Raw genomic sequence first — 24,714 nt, forward strand, 5'->3', positions numbered from 1 at the left:
GAATAACCAGAATGGCAAAGGCTCAGCCAATGATCACCTCCAGGATGATCAAAGACAGTCTGGAGTTACCTGTAAGTACTGTGACAGTTAGAAGACGTCTGTGTGAAGCTAATCTATTTTCAAGAATCCCCCGCAAAGTCCCTCTGTTAAAAAAAAGGCATGTGCAGAAGAGGTTACAATCTGCCAAAGAACACATCAACTTGCCTAAAGAGAAATGGAGGAACATTTTGTGGACTGATGAGAGTAAAATTGTTCTTTTTGGGTCCAAGGGCCACAGGCAGTTTGTGAGACGACCCCCAAACTCTGAATTCAAGCCACAGTACACAGTGAAGACAGTGAAGCATGGAGGTGCAAGCATCATGATATGGGCATGTTTCTCCTACTATGGTGTTGGGCCTATTTATCGCATACCAGGGATCATGGATCAGTTTGCATATGTTAAAATACTTGAAGAGGTCATGTTGCCCTATGCTGAAGAGGACATGCCCTTGAAATGGTTGTTTCAACAAGACAATGACCCAAAACACACTAGTAAACGGGCAAAGTCTTGGTTCCAAACCAACAAAATTTATGTTATGGAGTGGCCAGCCCAATCTCCAGACCTTAATCCAATTGAGAACTTGTGGGGTGATATCAAAAATGCTGTTTCTGAAGCAAAACCAAGAAATGTGAATGAATTGTGGAATGTTGTTAAAGAATCATGGAGTGGAATAACAGCTGAGAAGTGCCACAAGTTGGTTGACTCCATGCCACACAGATGTCAAGCAGTTTTAAAAAACTGTGGTCATACAACTAAATATTAGTTTAGTGATTCACAGGATTGCTAAATCCCAGAAGAAAAAAAATGTTTGTACAAAATAGTTTTGAGTTTGTACAGTCAAAGGTAGACACTGCTATTTTTTTGAACACACCCCTTTCAACTAATTGCCCAATTGCACAGCCTTAAGAGCGTGCATATCATGAATGCTGGGTCTTGTTTGTTTTCTGACAATCTACTGAACCTACTGGTAACTTGTTTGCCACGTAGCAATAAAAAATATACTAAAAACCTTGATTATTCTGGTTAGTCACATTGTACTGCTATTATTTTGAACAATACTGTATGCTAAACTTTTATTATAAACTTTCAGTTTGATACAGATCTGTGCAGAGAAGATAATATGCTTTTATTCTTAGCTTTTTGTATACTGATTAATTGTGCATTTTCAAACTTTTAAGAAAAGAAAGAGAAACTCACCAAGACATTTCCAGCCCTATGAGACCTGTTTGTAACTGTAAAGAATTTTATTTACAACAAATGTATTTCTCATTCTGCTTTGCCCTCTCTGTCCTTAGAATAAAAACAATTATTTTCAGTGTGGCAAAAAAGCAAGGCGCCTGACAGAAGAAAAGAAATAATCAAGTTTTCAGTGAATTGCTCCAGGACCGAATAGTAAATGAGTAATACCACTGGAGCGAACCGTTCCCTCTGCCCTGCCTCTCTGTAATTAGATTGTAATTGTACCACAGTGAGAAGCCCAAAGGAACCACGTCGTCAAATCAATTGCACTCTCCTCATTCATTGCCATTTTTTGTTAGCTTTCTTTGGATGAATAATTGAAACCTCTTGAAAGCGACAAAAGGCTTTGGGTAGATGTACCTGCTAAGCTTCTTAGTGAATGACGAATTGATTTTTGTGAATGGATGAAAATGTAGTCATCCTGAAAGTTCTCGTTTCAGTTTTGCAATACATGCTCCTTAGTCAATTCAACACAGAGACATGGTAATTAGGTCATGCCCTCACATGCTCCTTCATCAGATAATGCTGCGATATGTCATGTGGGTACATTTTTACAATTCTTAATAAGGAGATGAATGAGAAAAGAGACGAACAGAAGACATCAACGCATGTATATTAATTTTATTGAATGAGTTTGAACAGTACATGTGTTCTACTATAGTATTACCATAACAACTATTTTTACCATGTCTTTATTTTGTTTGGCATTTAATTTAATTTAATATTTTATTTCACAATTTTGGATTTTGAATATTATTTGTTGTTGTTGTTGTTGTTGTTGTTGATTTGGAATTTTAGGCACCTCACTATGGAGAACATTGGGTGAATAGACTGATGTGAGTACCTGATGCGCACCTGGTCAAGACTTTTTTATTGGGTATAAAGAATAGAATAGAATAGAATAGTTTTCTAGAGATTTTCTCCCAGGCCTCAGTTCATTGTAGAATTGTGAGAATGTAATAGAATAGAGTAGGTTTCATTTTCTCTTAGACTTCAGTTCATAGTAGAAATGTGAGAACAGAATAGAATAGAAAATGTTTTCAGTGATTTTCTCCTAGATTTCAGTTCATAGTAGAATTGTGAGAATAGAATAGAATACAATAGAGTAGAATAGAAAATGTTTCAGTGATTTTCTCCTAGACTTCAGTTCATAGTAGAATTGTGAGAATAGAAAAGAGTAGAATAGAAAATGTTTTCTGTGATTTTCTCATAGACTTCAATTCATAGTAGAATTGTGAGAATAGAAAAGAGTAGAATAGAAAATGTTTTCAGTGATTTTCTCCTAGACTTCAGTTCATAGTAGAATTGTGAGAATAGAATAGAATAGAATAGAGTAGAATATAAAATGTTTTCAGTGATTTTCTCCTAGACTTCAGTTCATAGTAGAATTGTCAGAATAGAATAGAATAGAATAGAGTAGAATATAAAATGTTTTCAGTGATTTTCTCCTAGACTTCAGTTCATAGTAGAATTGTCAGAATAGAATAGAATAGAATAGGTTTCCAGAGATTTTCTCCTAGACTTCAGTTCATAGTAGAAATGTGAGTACAGAATAGAATAGAACAGAATAGAAAAGAATATGTTTCCAGAGATTTTATCCTAGACCTCAGTTCATAGTTGAAAAACATGCAGATCACAAGGACAAAATGGACCACAGACACTGCACCATCAGTCCATCCATACTGGCAGTGGAGTTCACACTTCATTTACTGTTTCATTTATTTCGATTAGTGTCACATAACAATCAGTCTGGAGTACTTCAATGACTATGAAGAACAATCATAATCCAAAACAGAAATCAGACAGACAGGGTCATGAAGTTAAATGTGTGAGAGAGATGAGGAGGGAGGTCATGCCATTACTACTCCCAAAATCAGAGCATCGAGACACAGCTGTATGAGCAAAAAAGCAATCACATCATTCATTTCAATAACGCTTAATGAGATCTGATTAAAAAACGACCAGGTGCTGAAACAAATGAAGGCAGATTGTTGTTTTAGTGTGTTTATTATATAAATTGCCTACAAACCCGATTAAAAAAAATGTTGGGACACTGTACAAACTGTACTCAACCCTAATGAGTAAAAAAGGAATGGAATAATTTACAAATCTCATAAACTTATATTTTATTCACAATAAGCATATAGATAACATATCAAATGTTATAAGTGAGACATTTTGAAATGTCATGTCAAATACTGGCTCATTTTGGATTTCATGAGAGCTACACATTCCAAAAAAGTTGGGACAGGTAGCAATAAGAGGCCGGAAAAGTTAAATGTACATATAAGGAACAGCTGGAGGACCAATTTGCAACTTATTATGTCAATTGGCAACATGATTGGGTATAAAAAGTCTGACAGAAGTCAAGATGGGCAGAGGATCACCAATTCTGCAGCTAAAAATAGTGGAGCAGTATCAGAAAGGAGTTTCTCAAAGAAAAACTGCAAAGAGTTTGAAGTTATCATCATCTACAGTGCATAATATTATCTAAAGATTCAGAGAATCTGGAACAATCTCTGTGCATGAGGGTCAAAGCCAGAAAACTATACTGGATGCCCATGATCTTCTGGTCCCTTAGACGGCACTGCATCACATACAAGAATGCTACTGTAATGGAAATCACAACATGGGCTCAGGAATACTTCCAGAAAACTTGGTCGGTGAACACAATCCATCTGCCATTTGCCGTTGCAGTATTTTGCCTTTGAATGCATTCATTTTTTTAGCATAGCTTTCATAATCTGATATGTGCCTTTCAGAATTTTAGAAACATGCATTCGAAGACAAAACTCCTAAAATTAAATACTGAAGTGCCAAACTCCTAGAATATAGGCTACTTATATATTTCTCTTTAAAAATTTGTTCACCCAAAAAATATTTTTTTCATAATTTACTCACCATTCCAAAACTATTTGACTTCATCTTTGAAACACAAATAGAGATATTTTTAGTGAAACCAGAGAGCTTTCTGTCCGTCATTGAAACTTAATTCCACCAAAACCTTGACATTTAAGGAAATTCATACAGACATGGTAAGAAATGCATAATTTAGTTTAATTCAAGTCTTCAGAAGAGACATGAACATATTTAATGAAGACTCTTTTTCACTTATAAACATTGATCAGTGCACATGTATCAAACTGTAAACAGAAGGTCAAGTGCTCAATCAGTATGGACTGCTTTTATGATGTTTTTATGAACATTTGGTAGAATTTCAGTATAGAGGACAAAAATATCTTCATTTGTGTTTCAAAGATGAACAATTCTTTTTTGTCTGAAACAACAGAATTTTTCCTTTTTATTTCTGTTGAAGTAACCTTTTAAGAACATTGGGTTTTGTATTAGGGTCTGACTGTAATGTTTCATACAGTATATTATCTTATTTGTTAACATATTGTACAAGACAAGGCTGTACAAGGTGTGGCTTACTCTGATCATTATTAACTTTATTTTGTGTTTAATGTAAACTTAAATTTCTGTTAATTAATTTTCTTAAAAAAGTAGATTCCTAGTAGTTATTTTTTAGTTGAACCAGTAGCTTATGACTACTAATAACTTTTAGAGTGAAGTTAAACATATTCATATATTTATATACTCCTCTCCATCTTTAAGGCAAGACAAGGCAAGTTTACTTATAGCACATTTCCTACACAATGGTAATTCAAAGTGCTTAACATAAAAGTAAAATAATCATCAACAAAAATTAAAACAAGCCATTTTAAAATTTTGGAAATTATTTAAAAATGGACTTATTTAAAATTAATTTAAAACAGTTAAAAATAGAAAATGATTTTACATAAAAAACAGTAAATACTTAAAATACAGTGCAATCGTTTCGGACATAGCACTGTGCTCATTCAATAAATGCACAGCTAAACAGATGGGTTTTGAGTCTAGATTTAAATGTGACTAGTGTTTTAGCACATTAGATCTCTTCTGGAAGCTGATTCCAACTGCGGGCGGCATAGTAACTAAAGGAGGACTCCCCTTGTTTTGTGTGAACCCTTGTTATTTCTAACTGACTTTATCCTAGTGATCTGAGTGGTCTGTTAGGTTTATATTCAGTGAGCATATCTGCAATATATTTCAGTCATAGGTCATTTAGTGACTTATATACGAGTAAAAGTACTTTAAAATCAATCCTAAATGTAACTGGAAGCCAGTGTGAGAACTTGAGGACTGGTGTGATATGCTCAGATTCTCTGGTTCTAGTCAAAATCCTGGCAGCATCGTTCTGGATGAGCTGCAGCTGTCTAATGATCTTTTTGGGAAGGCCAGTGAGGAGCCCATTACAATAGTCCACCCTGCTGGTGATAAAAGCATGAACAAGTTTCTCCAAGTCTTGACTGGAAACAAAGCATCTAATTCTTGCAATGTTTTTTAGATGATAGTATGCTGATTTAGCTACTGCTTTGACATGATTACTGAAACTAAGATCTGTCTCCAGAATCACACCAAGATTCCTGACTTGATTTTTAGTCGTTTGACCAGAGTCAAGGTATGCATTCACCTTGAACACTTCATCTTTGTTTTCCAAATGCAATAACTTCAAAGAAGTCATAACATTAAATTCTAGACAGCATGAAAAAGCTCTATAATTAACCCTTGACACAAATGATCATTTTAATCATTTAAGATATGTCTAATATGAATCAGTGCTAATTACTAGTTTATAATCATTGATCAATGTACATTTTCATTTAAGCTTCTCGTTTTGCTTTAATGGTAATCAAACCCCCATATTCACAGACAAGGAGAGAGAGGAAAGGTTTACACCGAGGCTCCGTTTAACACCACTTAGTACCCTAATGTGTTTTATGAATACGTTTGCCTGTGGCCACTATCAAAGACTGCTGGAGACCTTGATCACTGAGCGTGAAGGTAAAACGCTCTGAGTAACAGAATACAAGCAATCAGGGAGCTGATTCTGTGCTGATCAGTTGCAAGAAACGGCACAAAGCAACCCGGTGTTCTTAAAGCAGAAAATTGAGGTTTCTGCATCCCTTATAGAATGAAATACTTTGCTGTTATGCACCACAGACGATTTCATGTCTGTTTTTATTTACACAAACTGTGAGTGAATGGCTAAAGCTGTAGGATATGTTGCTTTTTTAATTCATTCAGATACAATAAAAAGTATTAAAACTGCATTCTAAGATTGCTTTAAAACGTACTACGTATTTTAATAATTTGTGAAATAGCAAAGCACTACATATTTAGTCTAACTTTAATTATCTTTAGTAAATGAACATTGTTTTTTTTTTTTGCATTTTAATCCAATTTTGTTTAAAAATTGTTCGTTTCTTCCAGTTTGTTTATCATTCTGGAAATGTGAAAGTGAAGTTGATCGCAGTTCATTCCTGTTGCAGCTCATTCTGTTCTTTTATTTGATTGCAAATATAGTAGGGCATCTGGATATTATATTCAAAGAAATTGTGCATACTGAAAACAATTTACCTTTCAACTGTTTGGTTTTCTAACAGTTTTGAAAGAAACCTCTCATGATTACCAAGGCTGGATTTATTTCGTTACTAATTTTAAAATATTGCTGACATTTCAGCAGCCATTACTCCAGTTTTCACTGTCACGTGATCCTTTAAATATGTGGATTCAGTGTCCAAGAAATATTTCTGATTATCAATTATTACTACTCTTTAATGCATATAAACTACAAAAGACCAGCATTTACTTCTATATTTTAAATGTCTTTACTTTTTGACCAAGTGAATGCATACTGAATGAATATACATCTAAATAATTGTAATAATAATCATATACCCAAACTGTACTTAGATTAGTAATATGCTATTCTGAACACAAGACCTTTCTGCGGCTAGAGCGAACCAGGTATTACAGACAGTCACCAAGAAGCAGGACTTGAACAACCCTGGACTGAAGAGAGGATTAAATAACGATATTAAATCTTTAAAAAGTGTTAAATGCAAAATAAAAACTACCTCAACACGTTTGATTATGAACAGCTGCCAAATATATAATTGTTGATGAAAGACTGCACCAGAATGCTTGTTTTTTAACTAATTTAGGTTACACATAAGCAACATATCTTAAAAATACAATACATAATCCAAAGAAATAAAATAAAAAAAAGCTTAAAAATAACATTTACATTGTAGTTATGTTATGGCAAAAGACCGAAGAGAATAACAATAGATTTTCATCACTGAAATGTGGAACAAAAGAAAGAAAGAAAAACAACTAACTTTTCCACTGATCAGAGATCAGTTTTGTATATCAAAATCTCCACCCAAAATATAAGGGAATCAACACAATAAGTCTCTGATCAGTGTAGATGGCACCAAACTGACCTGTAAAGTCTGACATAGATGAAGAAATTCCAATATATTACAATAGAAGCACACTTAACAAGTTAAAAAGGATTTTCTGATGATGGGCTATCAAATGCTCACTGAAAATCACATAGTATATTTCATTGACTTTTTTTTTTTACAACACTTTTTCAAACCCCATCATCCCACGTTTGAATGCATCCACCTATTTTTGTTAACAAATGTGACTTTTTTCTTATAGCAATTAATTTTTTAACAAAAGCAACATTGCTTAAGAAAAAGTAGACAATGGCGCATTCTATACCAATCCAAGTCATAACAGAGACATATTTTATATATATGTATATATATGCATGTGTCTTAATAAGAACAACAAAAAAAAAGGAGTATATGTATTAGTAACAAAAGCAGTAAAACAACAGGAGAGGGCACATCTGATTTAATCTCAATCATTAAAGACCCATGCTGCAAAAGTGAGAAACTCGATGGGTTCAATCATGCTGGCAGGCAGCGGCGGCATCAACGACTGCTGCAGTGTGGGAAAGTCTTTCAAATGAGAACCTCAGAGTGACAGGAGCAGGTCTCAGAAGCAGCACCCCGGGCTGTTTCCATCATAAACCAACACAAACATTCATTCCCGGTCACGGTTGCAGCTGAAAGGTGCGCTTTTATGGTTGGCGACGCTCCTCAAGTAGGGCAACGTGTTTGATAACGAAACTGTACCCTGCATTTCATTTTTTTTTCTTCTTCGTAAGAGAAAAAAGTAAATAAAAAAAGTTTACACTTACAAACTTACAATGTATTCCTGATAACTGAATTTTTTTTGTGTGTGTGTTTTTTTTTTTTTTTTACAGAAGATAATATTTAAAAAAAGAAAAAGAAACCGAAATGAAAAGAGACAGAGATGCAGGTGCCTTTGTTACGTTCAGAGTCTCTGTCTCTTGAGGCACCAGAAGAGATCCGTTCAGGATGTTTGTGTGAGGACCATTATTCAGATTTGTGACAGTAAAGGTCCTTTAGAGCTTTGAGCTCCTCGATGAGCGTTTTGTTCTGATTCTCCAGCACAGCCACTCTGTTCTCCAGACACTTAACATACTCTTTCTTTTTCCTGCGGCACTCCCGTGCTGCCTCCCTGTGGTGGAAACATATTAGTACAATGGACACCATGAGTCACTCAAACATAAAATGCTATTTACTTCACATTTACTCCAAGGATTCTAGGTTAGGGTTTTAAGGGAGAACACAGAAAAGTGGTGCTATACACTCATAGCTGAATTAAAATGGCAAGAAAATATATCTTGTAATAACAAAAGGAATAAATATAAGCTAATAAATATAGGCATTTTAATCAGGCATGGGATCAGTTAAGAACAAAATAAAGAAGGAAAACTTGTTTTCCCCCTGCATTCATTATCATTATAGAATAATATTGCTAATAATAATAATTAGTAATAATAATAATAATAATAATAATAATAATATTTTATTTAAATGACTAAATTAAATTAAACAAATAAATTCTTAATATACAATAATATTATTGTACTGAATAATGTTTTCAATAATAAGTAATACTTTTTTTATTATAAATAGGTTTTTCCTTTTTAAAGATGAAAATTAAAAAAATTAATAAATAAGAAGACGTAAATATTAGAATTGTATTTATTATTTTATTACGACATTTCATACACGTAGTTTATCATGCGTTGATATGAAATAATACAGGCTACAGCGCACAGTGGCAGAACTGAACAGCACACGCTACGAGCACATCTGCACTCGTTTGACTCGCGCCTGGAATGATGTGATCGTTATGATGTTCTGCGACTGAATAAATGCACTTCTTGTGAAATAGTAACAGAAATAGCAGTTGTGAGTGGATTGGCCAACACTAGCCCCGCCCCTGCATTAATTGTGTTAAATATGTTTGACGCGGTAAATTGAAAACATTAACTGCCTGTGTTAACGCGCAAATTTGGACAGCACTATATATATTTAAATATACCTGAATACAGAGCAATTGTTCTGGGGTCATACTTTACAGTCCAAAATAAGCATGCGCATTAATCGTGCAGATGTGTTTTTTTTTTTTTTATCGTACCTGTTCTTCATAAGCCGAACCTCCCGCTTGCGTGTGACCTCCTCAGTTCCTCCCTGGCCGGGCAGCGCAGGAGAGGAGGCCATGACCACCCCTGGAGCGATGGTGCTAGCAGCTGCGGTGCGGATCTGATACGCCTGAACATCTCCTGAGGCCGATGAAAAACAAAAGCAGCACAGATTTAGGTTTTGATAAGCAGACATTTAGATGCCTGCTGGATACAGATCAAGCCTAGCCGTATCTCTCTTTATCTTCTGTCATTTTATTCAAGCTTTTATATACTCGTATAGAACTGAAATGGCGAAATCTCACCTTGTACAACCACTTGATTGCTGGGCACCAGTATCTGCTGGCCGTCGCTGGTCTGTGCATACTGCAGGATGGTGGTGCCGGGCTGAGCGCCTGCCGCGTTCGTCATGGTCAGGGTCTGTAGCCCTTGAACTCCATCTGTTCCATTATTGGCTAACTGGATCGCCCCACCCTGAGTGATAGCAACTAGGGGAAAACAAATGACATGAGCCTGACTGTATTTTGAGGGAATTCGAACAGTGTCAAGCTACTCTTTCTTATGTAGTGAAGTGGTAGTGCATTTGTAGTAGAAAACAAACAGCTTACTGTACTGGCCGCTACTTGTCTGGTAGATGGGCGTTGGCACGGTAACAGTTGTTATGGCTGGAGCGGAATCCTCCTCAGATTTCTCTTCTTCTATCCGCGGGACTGATTGAGCATCGAATGAAAGGTCGTTCAGGATCTTTCTGTGTTACAAAATGTCAAATCAAGCTTGTGAACAATGGATTGTGATTTTAGGATTTCAATAAGGCATGTTGATATCTGAACAGAGGGGTGGCCTTTGTCTACATAGGGGGATTTTGTACAATCATAAAATAGATCAATCTAGTGTGCTTACACAAAATTAAGGGTGCCAACCCCTTTTTCAGACACTAAACTGAAAAGAGTGAGAAGTCTTTGCATTTACATGGCACCTGCAGAGTTTTTAAAATCAAATTTAAGTCTTTTTCACCTGCACAAATAAAATTAATGCCATTTAAGCAACGTAAGGCAATGTGTATGATAACATATTAAAGTAAAACTGTTTAATGCACATGTAGTTCCAAATCATTAACGCACTAACATAATTGATACTTTTGAACAAATACTAATAAACAATTATAGTGACATATAGTAACCTTACTATCTTAATTGTAGGCCTATCACAATAACACATTTTGCTGGATGATAAATTGTCCAGAAATTATCTTTTATTTTATTTTATGGCAGATTCCGAGCAAGAAATACCAATATGTTGACTTTGTGTGGCTTAAAAGTAATACATTTTGTATGTTATATTATGTGTATATGCCAGTTAGGGATGTTCACATTGACCATTTAACCTTTAACCGAAAGTAAACATTTCGACCGATGGAGGAGCCGTTCACATATCGCGTCTTTTGAGCGCTCAAATTCGTTATTTCAAATGCGGTATGCGCGCTCATAATGGAAGGACGCTTGTTTTTTTCCAGACCCGTCTGCACCACATCTAGTTAAGAACATCTCAGCTTTTCAGAATGATGCAAGCGCACCAGGTCATGTGAAAAGAACCAACTCATTCAGCTTCCTTCAGGGTGAAATTCCCCATTGTTTTTGAAAAATGGGGTGCACCCAAACACTGTGGAGTTTTTTACTTTTCTTCTTAAATAAATCTTGTAGCAGAGTTACAGCAAGGGTTTTTCAGTGGTGGAAATCCATTACTGAAATTTCCTTGTTGTAACAGAGATCGCAGCTGAAGGATGATGAGCAACGACAGACGACTCAGGAGCGCAACTGCCCGAGCGCTTTGGAAAGGTATGGAGGAGATAGCAACCCCCAATGCAATATCACTTGCGACGCAAACATCCCCAAGTAAATGAAAGGTGCTTCCCAAAGCTCGTCACTCTAGCGAGACATTATCTCTTATGCGGGTTGTACACAGGCTGCGCTCCAGACTAACCCCACATCATGGCATGTTACATTTTTTTTTATTAAAATTGAAAAAAGAAATTATTGCAGCTGAAATATTTTTCGCGGTTTACGAACGCATCTCATTACAAATCTTGTGAAATACTGTAATCATCTCTCCACAAAAATGTTGGAAAGTATGCAAATGTGAAAACTCACAGTGCATGTAACGATGAAGCCTTCTGCATTCAAGGCTGTAATATGATGTAAAAACCGTTTCGTGAGCTACTCTGATAAATATAGTGCCACTAGGGATGTAAACGATTAATCGATTATCGGTTAATTGTCAATAAGAGATGCAAACGATTAAGGCTGTCGATGGTCGGTTAACCGATTTAATGTTGTTAATCTGTGGCAATTGTCCATGTTTCATAAATTTTGTTCCCTTAATAACGCATGATTTAACTGAAATAAGGGGACAAATTAATAAATAGAATGGATTCTTAATTCATGAAATCTTTCATTTCCCTTCCCATGTTTACCACACACAGTAAGGGATGCGATTAAAAGTTAAAGATGATCAAATAAACCTGAATTACAAGGTTAGACTTAGGTGAAGATTTAGGTAAAGAGACCGGCAAACCAGAACAAAGCCACATTAATGACGGCTATATCTCGAGCTGCATCCAGAGGAATGGTCACGATCTAACATTTTCCTAACCCTGCAAAAAAGTTTTTGTTTCTGTCTCAGCTGTTTCGAACGCGCCGGAGCCTGGAGCACTTACATCGCAGTCTGTACATTATCAAAATAAAATAGAGTCAACTAAACATTTAAAAGCTTACACTGGTCAGTTTAAATAGACCAGTATACCAGTCCTCTCTGCTGTTCCAAGGACGTTTTTGCTAATATGAAGAGGATCATCTTTTCTGTCTATGTACGAATGTTTAAGTAGTTTACATTATAAATAATAGTTTAACATTGAAATGCATTGCGAATATGGAAACATTTGGATTTGTGCCGAATGAGACATGAGCAATAACCTCCAAATAAATCTAGCCAAACCCGCGCTCGCTCGTCCTCTTCTGCACGCACGCGCTATCATGATCTAATGCACTGTATGTCAGATTATTAAAAACAAATAGGCTAGTCTTACCGGAACGCCAAAATTCTAAATCTGACATTTTCTAGAACAGAATCCAGCAGGATCAGATTAATGTGAGCAACAGTGTTTTGCTGCAGCAGCACTGATGAAAGCAGTTCACTTACTGCGCAGCGCAGTCACACGCGCGCAACAGTTACATTTGAGATAATTTTATTATAAATGCCATGATGTCAGTTGAAAACATTGCAATTGTGTTTTAAAATACAACAACGAGCACCAAAAAAACATTTAAAGAGGCTCGTTCAGCGGTCTTCGTGCCAGAAAACAGTCAACAAAGTAAATGACCTCAAATGTATGGCGCGCTCTCTTCATTTTAGCAAATGATCATAATCACATCTAAAATGCTACTAGCATTTTATTCAGACTAAAACCAGATTAATTCAAGTGAGAAAGCGTTTTGTGTGTGTGTGTGGCTTTTGCACATCCTGTCATGCTGGTGACTGCTGCCTGCAATAGATTATAGCATTATGGCTAACGATTAATCAATTAATTGATCATTAATTCAACGAAAATCGATTATGGAATTAATTGATATTTTACATCCCTAAGTGCAACGGTTCTCTTTGAAACACAGCTTGCAGCCTTTTGTGATTTAGTGAGTGCACTTAAGACATTCTGCGATAATGAATTTAGATCAACTCAGCAATGATGCAAAACAACACTCAACAAGATCTTTGAAGTTATAAAGTAAGATATTTTTGGTTCATTATGAAACTGTGGTTCCCTGCCAGAGTCTTCATTACTGATAACACTGCACCAAAACTACAAATCCGTTCAGGTACCTGTATGAGGGCCTTCTAGACAGGATCTCTCTTCTTTTCTGTGAATCTGTCACACTGTCCACTGACTCCTGTGAATCATCACTCTCAGCAATGGTAGAAATCTAACGCAAAGACAACAAAAGAACATGAAAACCTCAGGTATTATTTCTAAACTATCAAGTCTTCTAGATTAACAAACAGAAGAATATACACATTAAACTGAGGTTATTTAATCCTCTGAGCTTTCTGCATATAATTTTGTGTCTTTTTTTAAACACAGAATTATGTTTTTTTTTTTTTGTGTGAGTGTGTGTGTGCAATTTTACAGTTTTCCTAGAAATTAACCATCAGGTCAGGCTTACTTGTACAGTTTGCACCTGTGGGGATTGTATGACGGAGGGCTGGGCTGCCTGGATGACCCCGTGAACTTGCACCGTTTGCCCATTGGGCAGCTGAACTAAGGTCACAGTGGGCCCCGTGGCTGATGCCTGTGCTGCAGCCATGGACACCTGCAAGACACAGAGACTGAACTAAACCTGGAGCTAGACCTGGACTGAATTAAAATATCAACCCACAACTCATGCATAAATACAATCAGGCTTGCAATGCTAGCAAATGTGCTGTGAAAACATACGATCCAAAAAAACAGACCTGCGCCAAGGTGGCAATCTGCTGAGTGTCTGTCTCTGAGACTGCAGTGTCGCCGCCCTGCTGGACATCTGCTCCTGCCTCCATGGTCATTTAGATTGCCTGGAGATTTCATTTAATTAAATATCGTTTACTTTGGCAATTGTAAAAGATAATATAAACAAACTATGAACATAAAGAGTAGGTCACCAATGTTTCTTGACAAGGGAAATGGTATCTAAAACAGTTGTAACCACAAAACACCCTGCCCACAAATTGGGTTTGGCATAGTTTCATTTTGAGTATTCAATCCTGCAGCCTGATGGCTTGTCCTATAAAGCATTTAGGTATTCATAGGCATTAAATTTTAACTTTAAAAAAATGTTTAATTCAATCAAATATTAATTTTTATAATAATAATACAATGCAATATATGATATACATTTCTTTGACAATTATTAGAGTAGTGAAATATTTGCATTTATATAGTCTAAAATTATAGTCTAGTATTAAAACAAGAATGCATGTAAGAATGACAAGGAAAATACAGATTACAGTACGAATAGCATCAAAAAAGTATCCACACGCGCTAACACATGCATGAGATATGCTTAACTTCTATAAACGAAATGTATTTTGATGGACCCATGTCTGTTTTGTAACGAGAAATAATGTTAGAACAGACATTTTAAGCAGATCGTGCTCAACAAACCATGGGCTCTCCATTTGCCGCCTTTTTTTACTTCCGTATAACGTTACTGCTGTCAGTCAGATTTAAACTTGTTTTTTAAAGATTTATGGACGTAAATTAGTTAAAACTAAAACCACACACAAACAGGGTGCCATCAAAATTACTTATTTTTTATTTTGAAATGCCTATTTATAGATATTTTTAGGTGAAGCAAAATTAGAAATGTAAGTGCTTGCATTTTCAGGCGTGTTTCGACTTGTAAAATAGCGTTCCTGTTTGAATGAGGCAAGTTATGCAACACAAAATCAGTTTTAGGGTGTAATTTGAAGAAAATAATACTCAAGAGCAATGCACTTCTCTCTGATTTTATTACAAATTAAACCCACAATGGATTACAGAGATTTAGTGGTACAGAAAACCTCTGTATGGGCGAGAATGCACTAGAGATCTTTAATGTAACGGAGAGCTTCGAGTGCTCCATAAAGCAATGCTGGAGCCAAGAAAAAAAAAAGATGCCATGGACGGGCGATCGCATTCATAACACTACGGATCTTCTATCCTTTCCATAAACGCATGTAACGTTACTTTGCAGAGCCGTCGCGCTTTCCTCACTCGACTGCCTGACTGACTCATTGTCTGCAAGCAAGTCTGAGCTGTTGAGAAACAAGCCCACCGCCGCCATGATCTCTTTGTTACAGACGGATCGAGCATTGCGACATGTCCACTAAAACGGCAAGTGCATAATCTGTTTCCCCCACGAATGCCTCTCTTCTTACCCGACACAGACTCGCCTCGTCACTCCCAGGCCTCCGGAGCTCCACTTTTATTTAGTCCGACACGTAAGAGACCGCGTCAGGCTACACCTCCGTCGCGTCACCGAGGACAACAACACAGAGAACGAACGAGGGGACGAGATACAGCCCTAATTCACGTCACGATCGACAGGATCCGAGGCGTAGGCGGAACATTCCGAACTGCGCACGAAGATAAACGAAGAGCTGCCGAGCGGAGACGGATTCACACGCATGCGTCAAATCTCTGCGCTGTGATTGGCTGCATATCTGTTCAAACGTACTAGAGCTGAAGTAAACTTTAATTATTTTCCACATGATGTACATTACTGTGGCTCCTCTATGCTCCACCTTTCAGAAAGCGCGCAATTAAAAAAATAAAATAAATAATTCTGAAAAGGGAGGTGTAAGGTGATTCGCCAGCTATCAAGTGCGTTGTGATTGGACAAATACCTCAAACATGTGACAGAAATGTTAAACCAATAAAACCCATTACAAACGAGGTACTTGTTGCATTCAGTGGGGACATAATTTATGATTATAATGACTTATTTTTTTTTATTTGTATTAATTTTTAATATAACTAATTTATTATTTTTTATTATGTTATTTCCATATTTGTAATATATATATATATATATATATATATATATATATATATATATATATATATATATATATATATATATATATATATATATATATAAATTTATTTTATCTTAGTTTTATTACTTAATTCTTACATTATATACTTTCTAGTTTTTATTATTATTATTATTGCCCTAAACATCTACACGGACCGTAACTACTTCATAGTGGCACTTGGGGATCAACGGGCCCCAATTTGAGAACCCCTGTACTGGAGGACTATGTTTTAAAGGCAAAGGGAAAATAAATCCAATCCGTATTTAGTTTGTGAGAACGACAGAGAGACCTCTGTTTTGCAGTAGCTCTGGGCGGTTCTTGTCAACATCAATGTTATGATTGGATAACTTGAGTGCCACGTCACTGCAATTTTCACCAATCAAAATTAAATAATCACTGCAGAAGGCCACAAGTTTAACGCCTACTTGACAGAGAACCAGGAAATAGTCATGATATTTTGATAGGCGACTGGCACTTGATTTTAGTCATTGTGATATACTTACTTTCTATTACTTTCGAGGTCGACGGAGTTTGTTGCAGTTATGGCGTCGTTATTCAAGAAAAAGACCGTTGATGGTAAGTTTCTTGCTGTTGCTCTGAGGGCTTGTTTGTTTGGTCAAAGACGCCCAGCAGCACTCTCACGTCAATCACCGACTGGTTTCGTTACTAACACTGTTAATTTATTTAATACGTGGCATCTCTTTTTGAGATATTTGGGGCATTCGAGATATTTTTGGTCCACTATGCTGACTAACACAAGTGTCTTTTATTCTGGGATGTTTGTTTGGGCAACTGCAACCGAAAATATTTATCGTAAGAATCTGCTTGATCTTAACTTGAAACTAACAGCTAGTATCGGGTCAAAGATGGTCTATAAAACAAATGTAATCGTTTGTAAAATCACTGGGTCTTTCCTGTAACTTTAAATGGTCTAAAATGACTTCTTATTTAAGTAGTTCCCATACATATTTTTTTTAAATCTCACTCAGACATTTCAGCATTGGTCATTTAAATGGTGATCGATAACAATGACTCCTCTCATAATACAGATGTCATTAAAGAACAGAACAAAGAGCTGCGGGGAACGCAGAGACAGATCGCCAGAGACCGGACAGCACTGGAAAGACAGGAAAAACAGCTGGTGAGAATCCCCACCCATCAATGTGACGTGAAAATGATGCCATATGTTCCTCTCTCTTAACACTGAGGTGTGTAAGATCACGAGGTTATGTCATTTATGTCACAGAGGGCCTCAGTGTGTCAAAAGATTATGACTAACAGCTCGTGATGCTGTTTCGGGTTTAGATAAGGCATGTTTGCGCCATTGTGATATGTTTCTTTCAGAAGTAGCCGGTGGAAACTTTTATACTTTTCTTATAACCTCCACCCTTCATACCATTCATACGCTCATACCAGTGTAAACATAACGATTGTACGCTGTTAAAATATCCTGGAAATTGTATGCTAAAAAAAGTGTCAGATGAGGTTGCCAGAAATTCTAGTTTGTAAAACACTGTGTCAGTGTTTTAGGAATTAAGGAATGACTTGATGGCGACCATATATTTCATTAAGTAGTGTCATCGATTTGAACAACCAAAATCTGCTTTTTACCTTTAAATGTACTGATAAACATCATAAAAATACAGGTTTTTATAAAAATAAATTAAAAAGCCATATGATAATAAGTGCCCATGTTATTAAAACATGGCCAATATTCATATATAGACAATAAAACAATGAAATAAACATGAACTAAATAACAGACAATTAAATAAAAATCACACCCTAATGTGCATTGCTGATAACAAAATATAAAGTTATTCATATAAAATATTATGCAATCATATATGAATAAATGTGACAGTTTTTTTTAACAGTAAAATTAAATGGAATATGATGTTAAACCATTTGCTATTCACTACATTTGGCAAGGTAACTTACAGCTAACCAAACCATCTCACATACACTAGGCCATTTCACTTTAATATTTTCTTTCTATCTTCTTTACTCTCACCATGAAGTCTCCTTCTGGATAACTGTGCGATTCAATTCTAATGTCAACAGGACCATCACTAACTGTTTTATACTGTTTGCCTTCTTTATCACAGGAGATGGAAATCAAGAAAATGGCCAAGACGGGGAACAGAGATGCCTGTAAAGTTTTAGCCAAGCAGCTTGTTCAAGTGAGGAAACAGAAAACACGTTCATATGCCGTCAGCTCTAAGGTCACCTCCATGTCGACACAAACCAAGCTAATGAACTCCCAAATGAAGATGGCTGGAGCCATGGCTACAACCACCAAAGTAAGACCCTTCTGTCTTTTTAAAATCATGAGAACTTTTAGAAAAGTTCACCCCAAGCCCAATGAATTGTAGCTCAGTTCATTTCGGGCAATCCTGGCAGTGATAAGTTAGATTGAATATTGTGTGAAAATGCTGTGATTTCACATTTAAGTAAATAGGGCCGTTCATTTTGTAGTCCTAAAAACCAAGGAGAATTGCCATTTTTCAAGCCATGGTTTCCCTCTGGAATTTCTAATGGGCTTTTTTGAGTTATGGTTTTGGATTTATGAGTAAAACTGTGGTAAACATTAACGGAAGTCACTTTCCTATTTTGTTTGTGAAATTCTCTTTAATGTGAAAGGATCTTAAAGTAATTTTAACATTACTCCTAAATGGAAAACCACTTTACACAAAACCCATTATAAATTCCCAAAGGGAAGTCATAGCTCCAAAATGCTAGTTTGTATTCAGCTAGGCCTGCAAATTGACATTGTGCGCGACTTAACAGCTCTATTAATTATGTATGTCATGACCTGCGGTTTTGGCTTTATTAGAATTTGTACTAATTTGAGCGTATATGTTGATCTATAAATGGATATCTGGCACAGTATAGTGGCATGTCGATACATAGCCTTTATTCTTTGCATAAGTAGCCTAAAGTGCATAAATCGAACAGTGACTAATTGGTTTGTGTCTCTGTCTTTCTCAAAACAACTTCCAGACAATGCAAGCTGTCAACAAAAAGATGGATCCGAAGAAGACAATGCAGACCCTGCAGGACTTCCAGAAAGAGACCGCAAAGATGGACATGACAGAAGAGATGAGTAAGTGGTTTTTATTTATTGTCGTTGTGGGTGATTTTGTTAGTAGGTTTAATAAAATAATGTCAAAAGAAGGAAGGAAGTGTTTTGGGCAACTTTTCTTTTTTTTGATCCAAAGTGCCTCCAGTGATGAATAGCTTGTGGTTTCCAAAATGAGTGCACACTTATATCAATGCTCCAAATTAATTTGTACATACTGCTACCATTCAAAAGATTAGGGTCATTATGATTTAAAATAAATGAATACTTTTCAGGAAGTATGTACAGTATTAAATTGATAAAACACGACAGTAAAGACTTCAAAAGATTTGAGATTGTTTAAAAAGATCAATACGTTTATTCTACAAGAATGCACTAGGTTGGTCAAAATGTAAAGACATTTGTTACTAAAGATTTATGTTTCAAACAAATCATGTTCTTTTTCTATTCATCGAAGAATCCTCAGTGATAATGTATCATGTCAAAATTGGTAATAATTATAAATAGGGATGCACAGATACGACTTTTTACAGAACTAGGCAAGTACTGATCCTTTTATTTTTGGTACTTGCCGATACCAAGTGCTGATATGATTTTCTTTGCATTTCAAATTTTTACAAATATTGAGTACAGAAACCAAAAGAATTTGTATAATGTTATAAGTGATAAGTTAATTAAGCTAATAGATATTTCTTTTAGTTATTTTCACGCTGATTATGCTTATTAAAATGTATATTTTTTTTTAGTTTAGTTTAAATTTGTGTTACTTTCACTTTTATTTTTTTTACTCTGTGGTACTACATCTTTCATTTAATAGCACATTAGAGCTGCTCCATTGCGGTACTAGTACTGTAATCACAAGATGTTTTGCTGTAATAATGCAGGGAAATACTCCTTATATATAAATCTTGTAACTGTGATGAACATATTTTCAGAAATATAAAAGTTGCAGGGTTTTTTTTCATCTGAAACGTGCAGCGACTCATAATGCAGAACTCTCATGAAGCAAGCAAAACATGCGCAACGTCTGCACACATTTGATCACGCAACAGAATTGTGCTGTCTTTCTCTCTCCTTTCTGTTAATTAACTTGTTCATTGGTCAAGTCACACGTTTTTGACCCATCTGACAGAACAAACGAACTAACACTCTGTGTGCTTTGCTTATCAGCTCGAGATCATCAAAAATACAGGCATGAATATTGACCATTTAACATTATTTTAATAGCATACATATACTTCCTAGACATCCTTAATATTTAAAGGGATACTCCACCCCAAAATGAAATTTTTTTCATTAATCACTTAGCCCCATGTTGTTCTGAACCCGTAAAAGCTTTGTGTCCTCGGAACACCATTTAAGATATTTTAGATGAAAACTGGGGCCCTTCTGACTGCCCCATTGACTGCCAAGTAAATAAGTGTCAAGGTCCATAAAATCGTCATCAGAATACTCCATCTGCCATCAGACGTGCAATCTGGGTTATATGAAGCGACACGGAGACGGTTGACAAAGGAAAAGTTGAATAAAGTCGTTTTTTTTTTTTTTTTTTTTGCGTACAGAAACTTTTCTCGTTGCTTCATAATGTTATGGTTGAACCACTGATGGTAGATGGACTATTCTGACCATAAGTTACTTGGCAGTCTATGGGACAGTCTCAAGCCTCCCGGTTTTCATCCAAAATATCTTAAATTGTGTTCTGAAGATGAACGAAGCTTTTACGGGTTTGGAACAATATGGGGTTAAGTGATTAATGACAACATTTTCATTTTGGGGTGGAGTATCCCTTTAATAACTCCATTCTTTTCTCTGTTGTCAGTGTTTCTTAGTCTGGATACGTCACTGTTCACATGCTGTGTGCTATTGGGGCATTTTAGCACGTAGCCTACGAGTACAGAATCACAGTATCTGGCCTTATATTGATACCGGTATCAGTGCATCCCTAATAGGAAATGTTTCTTGAGCTGCAAATCGCATATAATAGGATGATTTCTGAAGAGTCATGTGACATTTGAAGAGGTAATGGCTGATGAAAAAGTAGCTTTACCATCACATGAATAATAAGAATATTCCTAGGAATAAATTACATTTTCAGTTATTTTAAATAATCATAATAATTCACTGTATAAATGCAGCCTAAGTAAGCATAAGAGACTCTCATGAATCCAAAAAATAAAATAATATTAATATTTTGTTCGGCAGCATAATACAAATTGTAGCTTTGTAACATTTTGGTTTGTAGGTGCACTTTTTTTTTAAACATTGTTTTCTGCACCTGTAGCCAACTTGAGTTGGATGTGTATACTGTTTCCATTGATTCTGAACAAACCACAACATAATTTGATTGTAATGCTTGTTTTTTTTAGCCCTTTTTTTCTATGTCTGTGCCTGCTTACAGTGAATGACACGCTGGATGAGATCTTTGAGGATTCTGGTGATGAGGAAGAATCTCAGGACATTGTGAATCAGGTGTTGGATGAAATTGGAATTGAGATCTCAGGAAAGGTAAGAACTGAAAGATTATATGGGCTTCATCAATCAAACCATGTTGAGGCACCAGATTCAATAAACAAACTTATTACTGTAGTGCATTAGTGTTTAAATCCGTTTCTGTCCATTGCGTCCAAGGCTGCACAATATATATAAAAATGCATTGCAATATGTTTTCAATGCATTAATCCATAGACTTCAAGGAGATGCAGAGAATATACCTAGCATACGATTAAGCATAAGTGTATCATAAGTGACAGTGAAACAGTGTGAAGCAGGGAACCTACAACTGAACCTACAACTGTTTTTGCATTCAAATAAGGCCAAAATGAGGAAGTGTCTCAGTTGTGTGGAAGTAATTTTGGCTTTAAATGTTATGACCATGCCTAATCAGAAGTGGTTACAAAACCGGTTACTGCTATTCATAAAATGTTTATAAAAAATATATTGTGCAGCCATAATATTGATGTATATAACTATAAAATCCCTATTCACCAACGTCAGCAGAAAAATATACCATACAACAGTAAATTAAACCGTGAACTTATTGATTCATCATAATTTCTGTGTGAAAACACTAGGATATTTTTAATTGTAGAGAATGAAATCCATAGAAAATGAACGTATTTTGTACCCTACGTCCTACGCAGTGAAATGTCATGTCTACTGAGTCTTGGATTGCAGCCAGACACACTATCCATCACTTTGCATTTTTATCCGTAATGCATTTTTTGTTTCCCCTGCAGATGGCTCATGCCCCCTCAGCTGCCCGAAAGCAACCAAGTGCCGCTAAATCCAAAGCAGATGGGATATCAGATGAGGAGATTGAGAGACAGCTCAAAGCTCTTGGAGTAGACTAGTGCTCACACACACACACACACACACACACACACACACACATACACACACACCTGGTTACTGCCTGGTAACACACAAACACATATAACACTACATTCATACTCATTACAAATACATAGACACAGATGATGATGATACATGGACCCTCCAAAAGCTTACAGTCACGGACTTGCCTACTCTGGGATAATGTGCCACAGATGGCAAATGCAATTTTTTTTATTATTTATTTGAGAATAAGAGATGCCTATCGAAGTTGATTGTTACTCTTTGATGGGAATCACTGTTTCATCTGGCTTTAGAAGGACGAAAATAACAATAAAATGTTTGAATACACACGTTGTAAATGAATACATACAATGCCTTCCAGACTAAGGCAGATGCGTTCCCCTGAAATCTACAACTTCTGTCTCTATGATCCATGACTCAGAAAATCACATTGGTGTAAACCGGTTTGACAGGAGAACTCTACCTCTGTAAACATAAGAAGTGACAGGGCTGCGTCTTTAGTCTTGCCGTGTTTTGTCTTGTCCTCGCGGTACCTTGCTGTTCTCCCGGAGCATGACAGAACCCTTGTGTGAGGCACATTTTTGGTTTCTGTTCTCACCTTCTGTCTGTTTATGAATAGGAAATGATTTGGTTTGTCTTCTAGGTTCACTTTGGATATTTTGAGTGCGCATATTTTATTCAGCTGCTTTTCAGGGGTGATGCCAAATCTTGAGAAGTGTGTTCCGGTTGAGCACATTGTTTGAAGATGGGTGCTCTCCTTCATTTCTCATGTGCCTGAGGTCTTGGGTTTACCGTGTGTGTGATTTTTCTTTTGAGGCTGTTTAAATGTATTGATCAAGACTTCAGAGACTCTCGGAAGGTTCCTGTTAATCGTCAGTTGTGACCAAAGTAAGGGTTGTGTTTGTAAATGGCAAGAGATCGCAGCACTCTGCACTTGATCTTTGGATCATCCACAGAAGTTGTATTTAGGCTGACGTTGGTTATGCACTGCAATATATCATAAGGATGTAAATAATGTAGGCATGGAAAGTTGATTGTTTAATGTTTAATAGACAGTGAGAGTTTTGGATTATGGGTGAGGTTTTTCCTTCTTAGAATTTAGTCACTGACAGGAATTGTTCAAATTTAAGGGGATTGTATACTTCATTAACCATGAATAAAATTTTTTTTAATGATATCTCAGTTGTTGTTTTTTTTTTAAAGTATTAATTTACCACTAGAGGGCAGAGTCAAAACATGCTTCAATATTAACACGTGTTACCCATTTAAAAGAAATCTACAAAACTTGTTTAAAAAAGTTATAATTTTATTCAACAAGGATGCAAAAAATATATAAAAAAAATACGAAGTGACAGTTAAACATTTATATATACATATATGTGTGTATATGTGTATATATATATAATATGTGTGTGTGTGTGTATATATATATATATATATATATATATATATATATATATATATATATATATATATATATATATATATATATATATATATATATATATATATATATATATATATTATATATAATGTGTGTATATATATATATATATAATATGTGTATATATATGTGTATACATATAATATGTGTATATATATATATATATGTATACATATATGTATATATATATATATATGTATACATATAATATGTGTATATGTATATATGTATACATATAATATGTGTATATATATATAATGTGTGTATATATATATATATATATATATATATATATATATAATATATATATATATAATATGTGTATATATATATATATATATATATATATATATATATATATATATATATATATATATATATAATATGTGTGTATATGTGTATATATATGTATGTGTATATATATATATATATGTGTGTGTGTGTGGGTGTGTTTGTATGTAATATTAAGCAGCTCAACTGTTTGCATTAAGATGTATTAACATTAAGATTAGATCTTCATTTAAGAAGAAACA

The 24,714-nt window shown here is 35.4% G+C and overlaps 2 protein-coding genes across 2 annotated transcripts; one reads left to right on the forward strand and one right to left on the reverse strand.

Moving 5' to 3' along the window:
- Positions 1 to 7,248: 7,248 nt before the first annotated feature.
- LOC127948728 (cyclic AMP-responsive element-binding protein 1-like) lies at positions 7,249 to 15,809 on the reverse strand. The gene is made up of 8 exons (XM_052545390.1): positions 15,642 to 15,809; positions 14,199 to 14,297; positions 13,910 to 14,056; positions 13,569 to 13,669; positions 10,304 to 10,443; positions 10,001 to 10,183; positions 9,692 to 9,836; positions 7,249 to 8,722 (listed from the first exon to the last, which is right to left on the reverse strand). The coding sequence occupies exons 2-8, from the start codon at positions 14,286 to 14,288 to the stop codon at positions 8,578 to 8,580; spliced, it is 951 nt and encodes a 316-aa protein (XP_052401350.1). The 5' UTR covers positions 14,289 to 14,297; positions 15,642 to 15,809; the 3' UTR covers positions 7,249 to 8,577.
- A 902-nt stretch (positions 15,810 to 16,711) lies between these two features.
- On the forward strand, positions 16,712 to 23,914 carry LOC127948732 (charged multivesicular body protein 2b). Its single transcript, XM_052545395.1, has 6 exons — positions 16,712 to 16,877; positions 17,351 to 17,442; positions 18,410 to 18,604; positions 19,305 to 19,407; positions 21,782 to 21,888; positions 22,620 to 23,914. The coding sequence occupies exons 1-6, from the start codon at positions 16,844 to 16,846 to the stop codon at positions 22,731 to 22,733; spliced, it is 645 nt and encodes a 214-aa protein (XP_052401355.1). The 5' UTR covers positions 16,712 to 16,843; the 3' UTR covers positions 22,734 to 23,914.
- Positions 23,915 to 24,714: the final 800 nt, after the last annotated feature.

The sequence above is a fragment of the Carassius gibelio genome, chromosome B1 (genome assembly GCF_023724105.1).
Source record: "Carassius gibelio isolate Cgi1373 ecotype wild population from Czech Republic chromosome B1, carGib1.2-hapl.c, whole genome shotgun sequence".
Taxonomy (NCBI): domain Eukaryota; kingdom Metazoa; phylum Chordata; class Actinopteri; order Cypriniformes; family Cyprinidae; genus Carassius; species Carassius gibelio.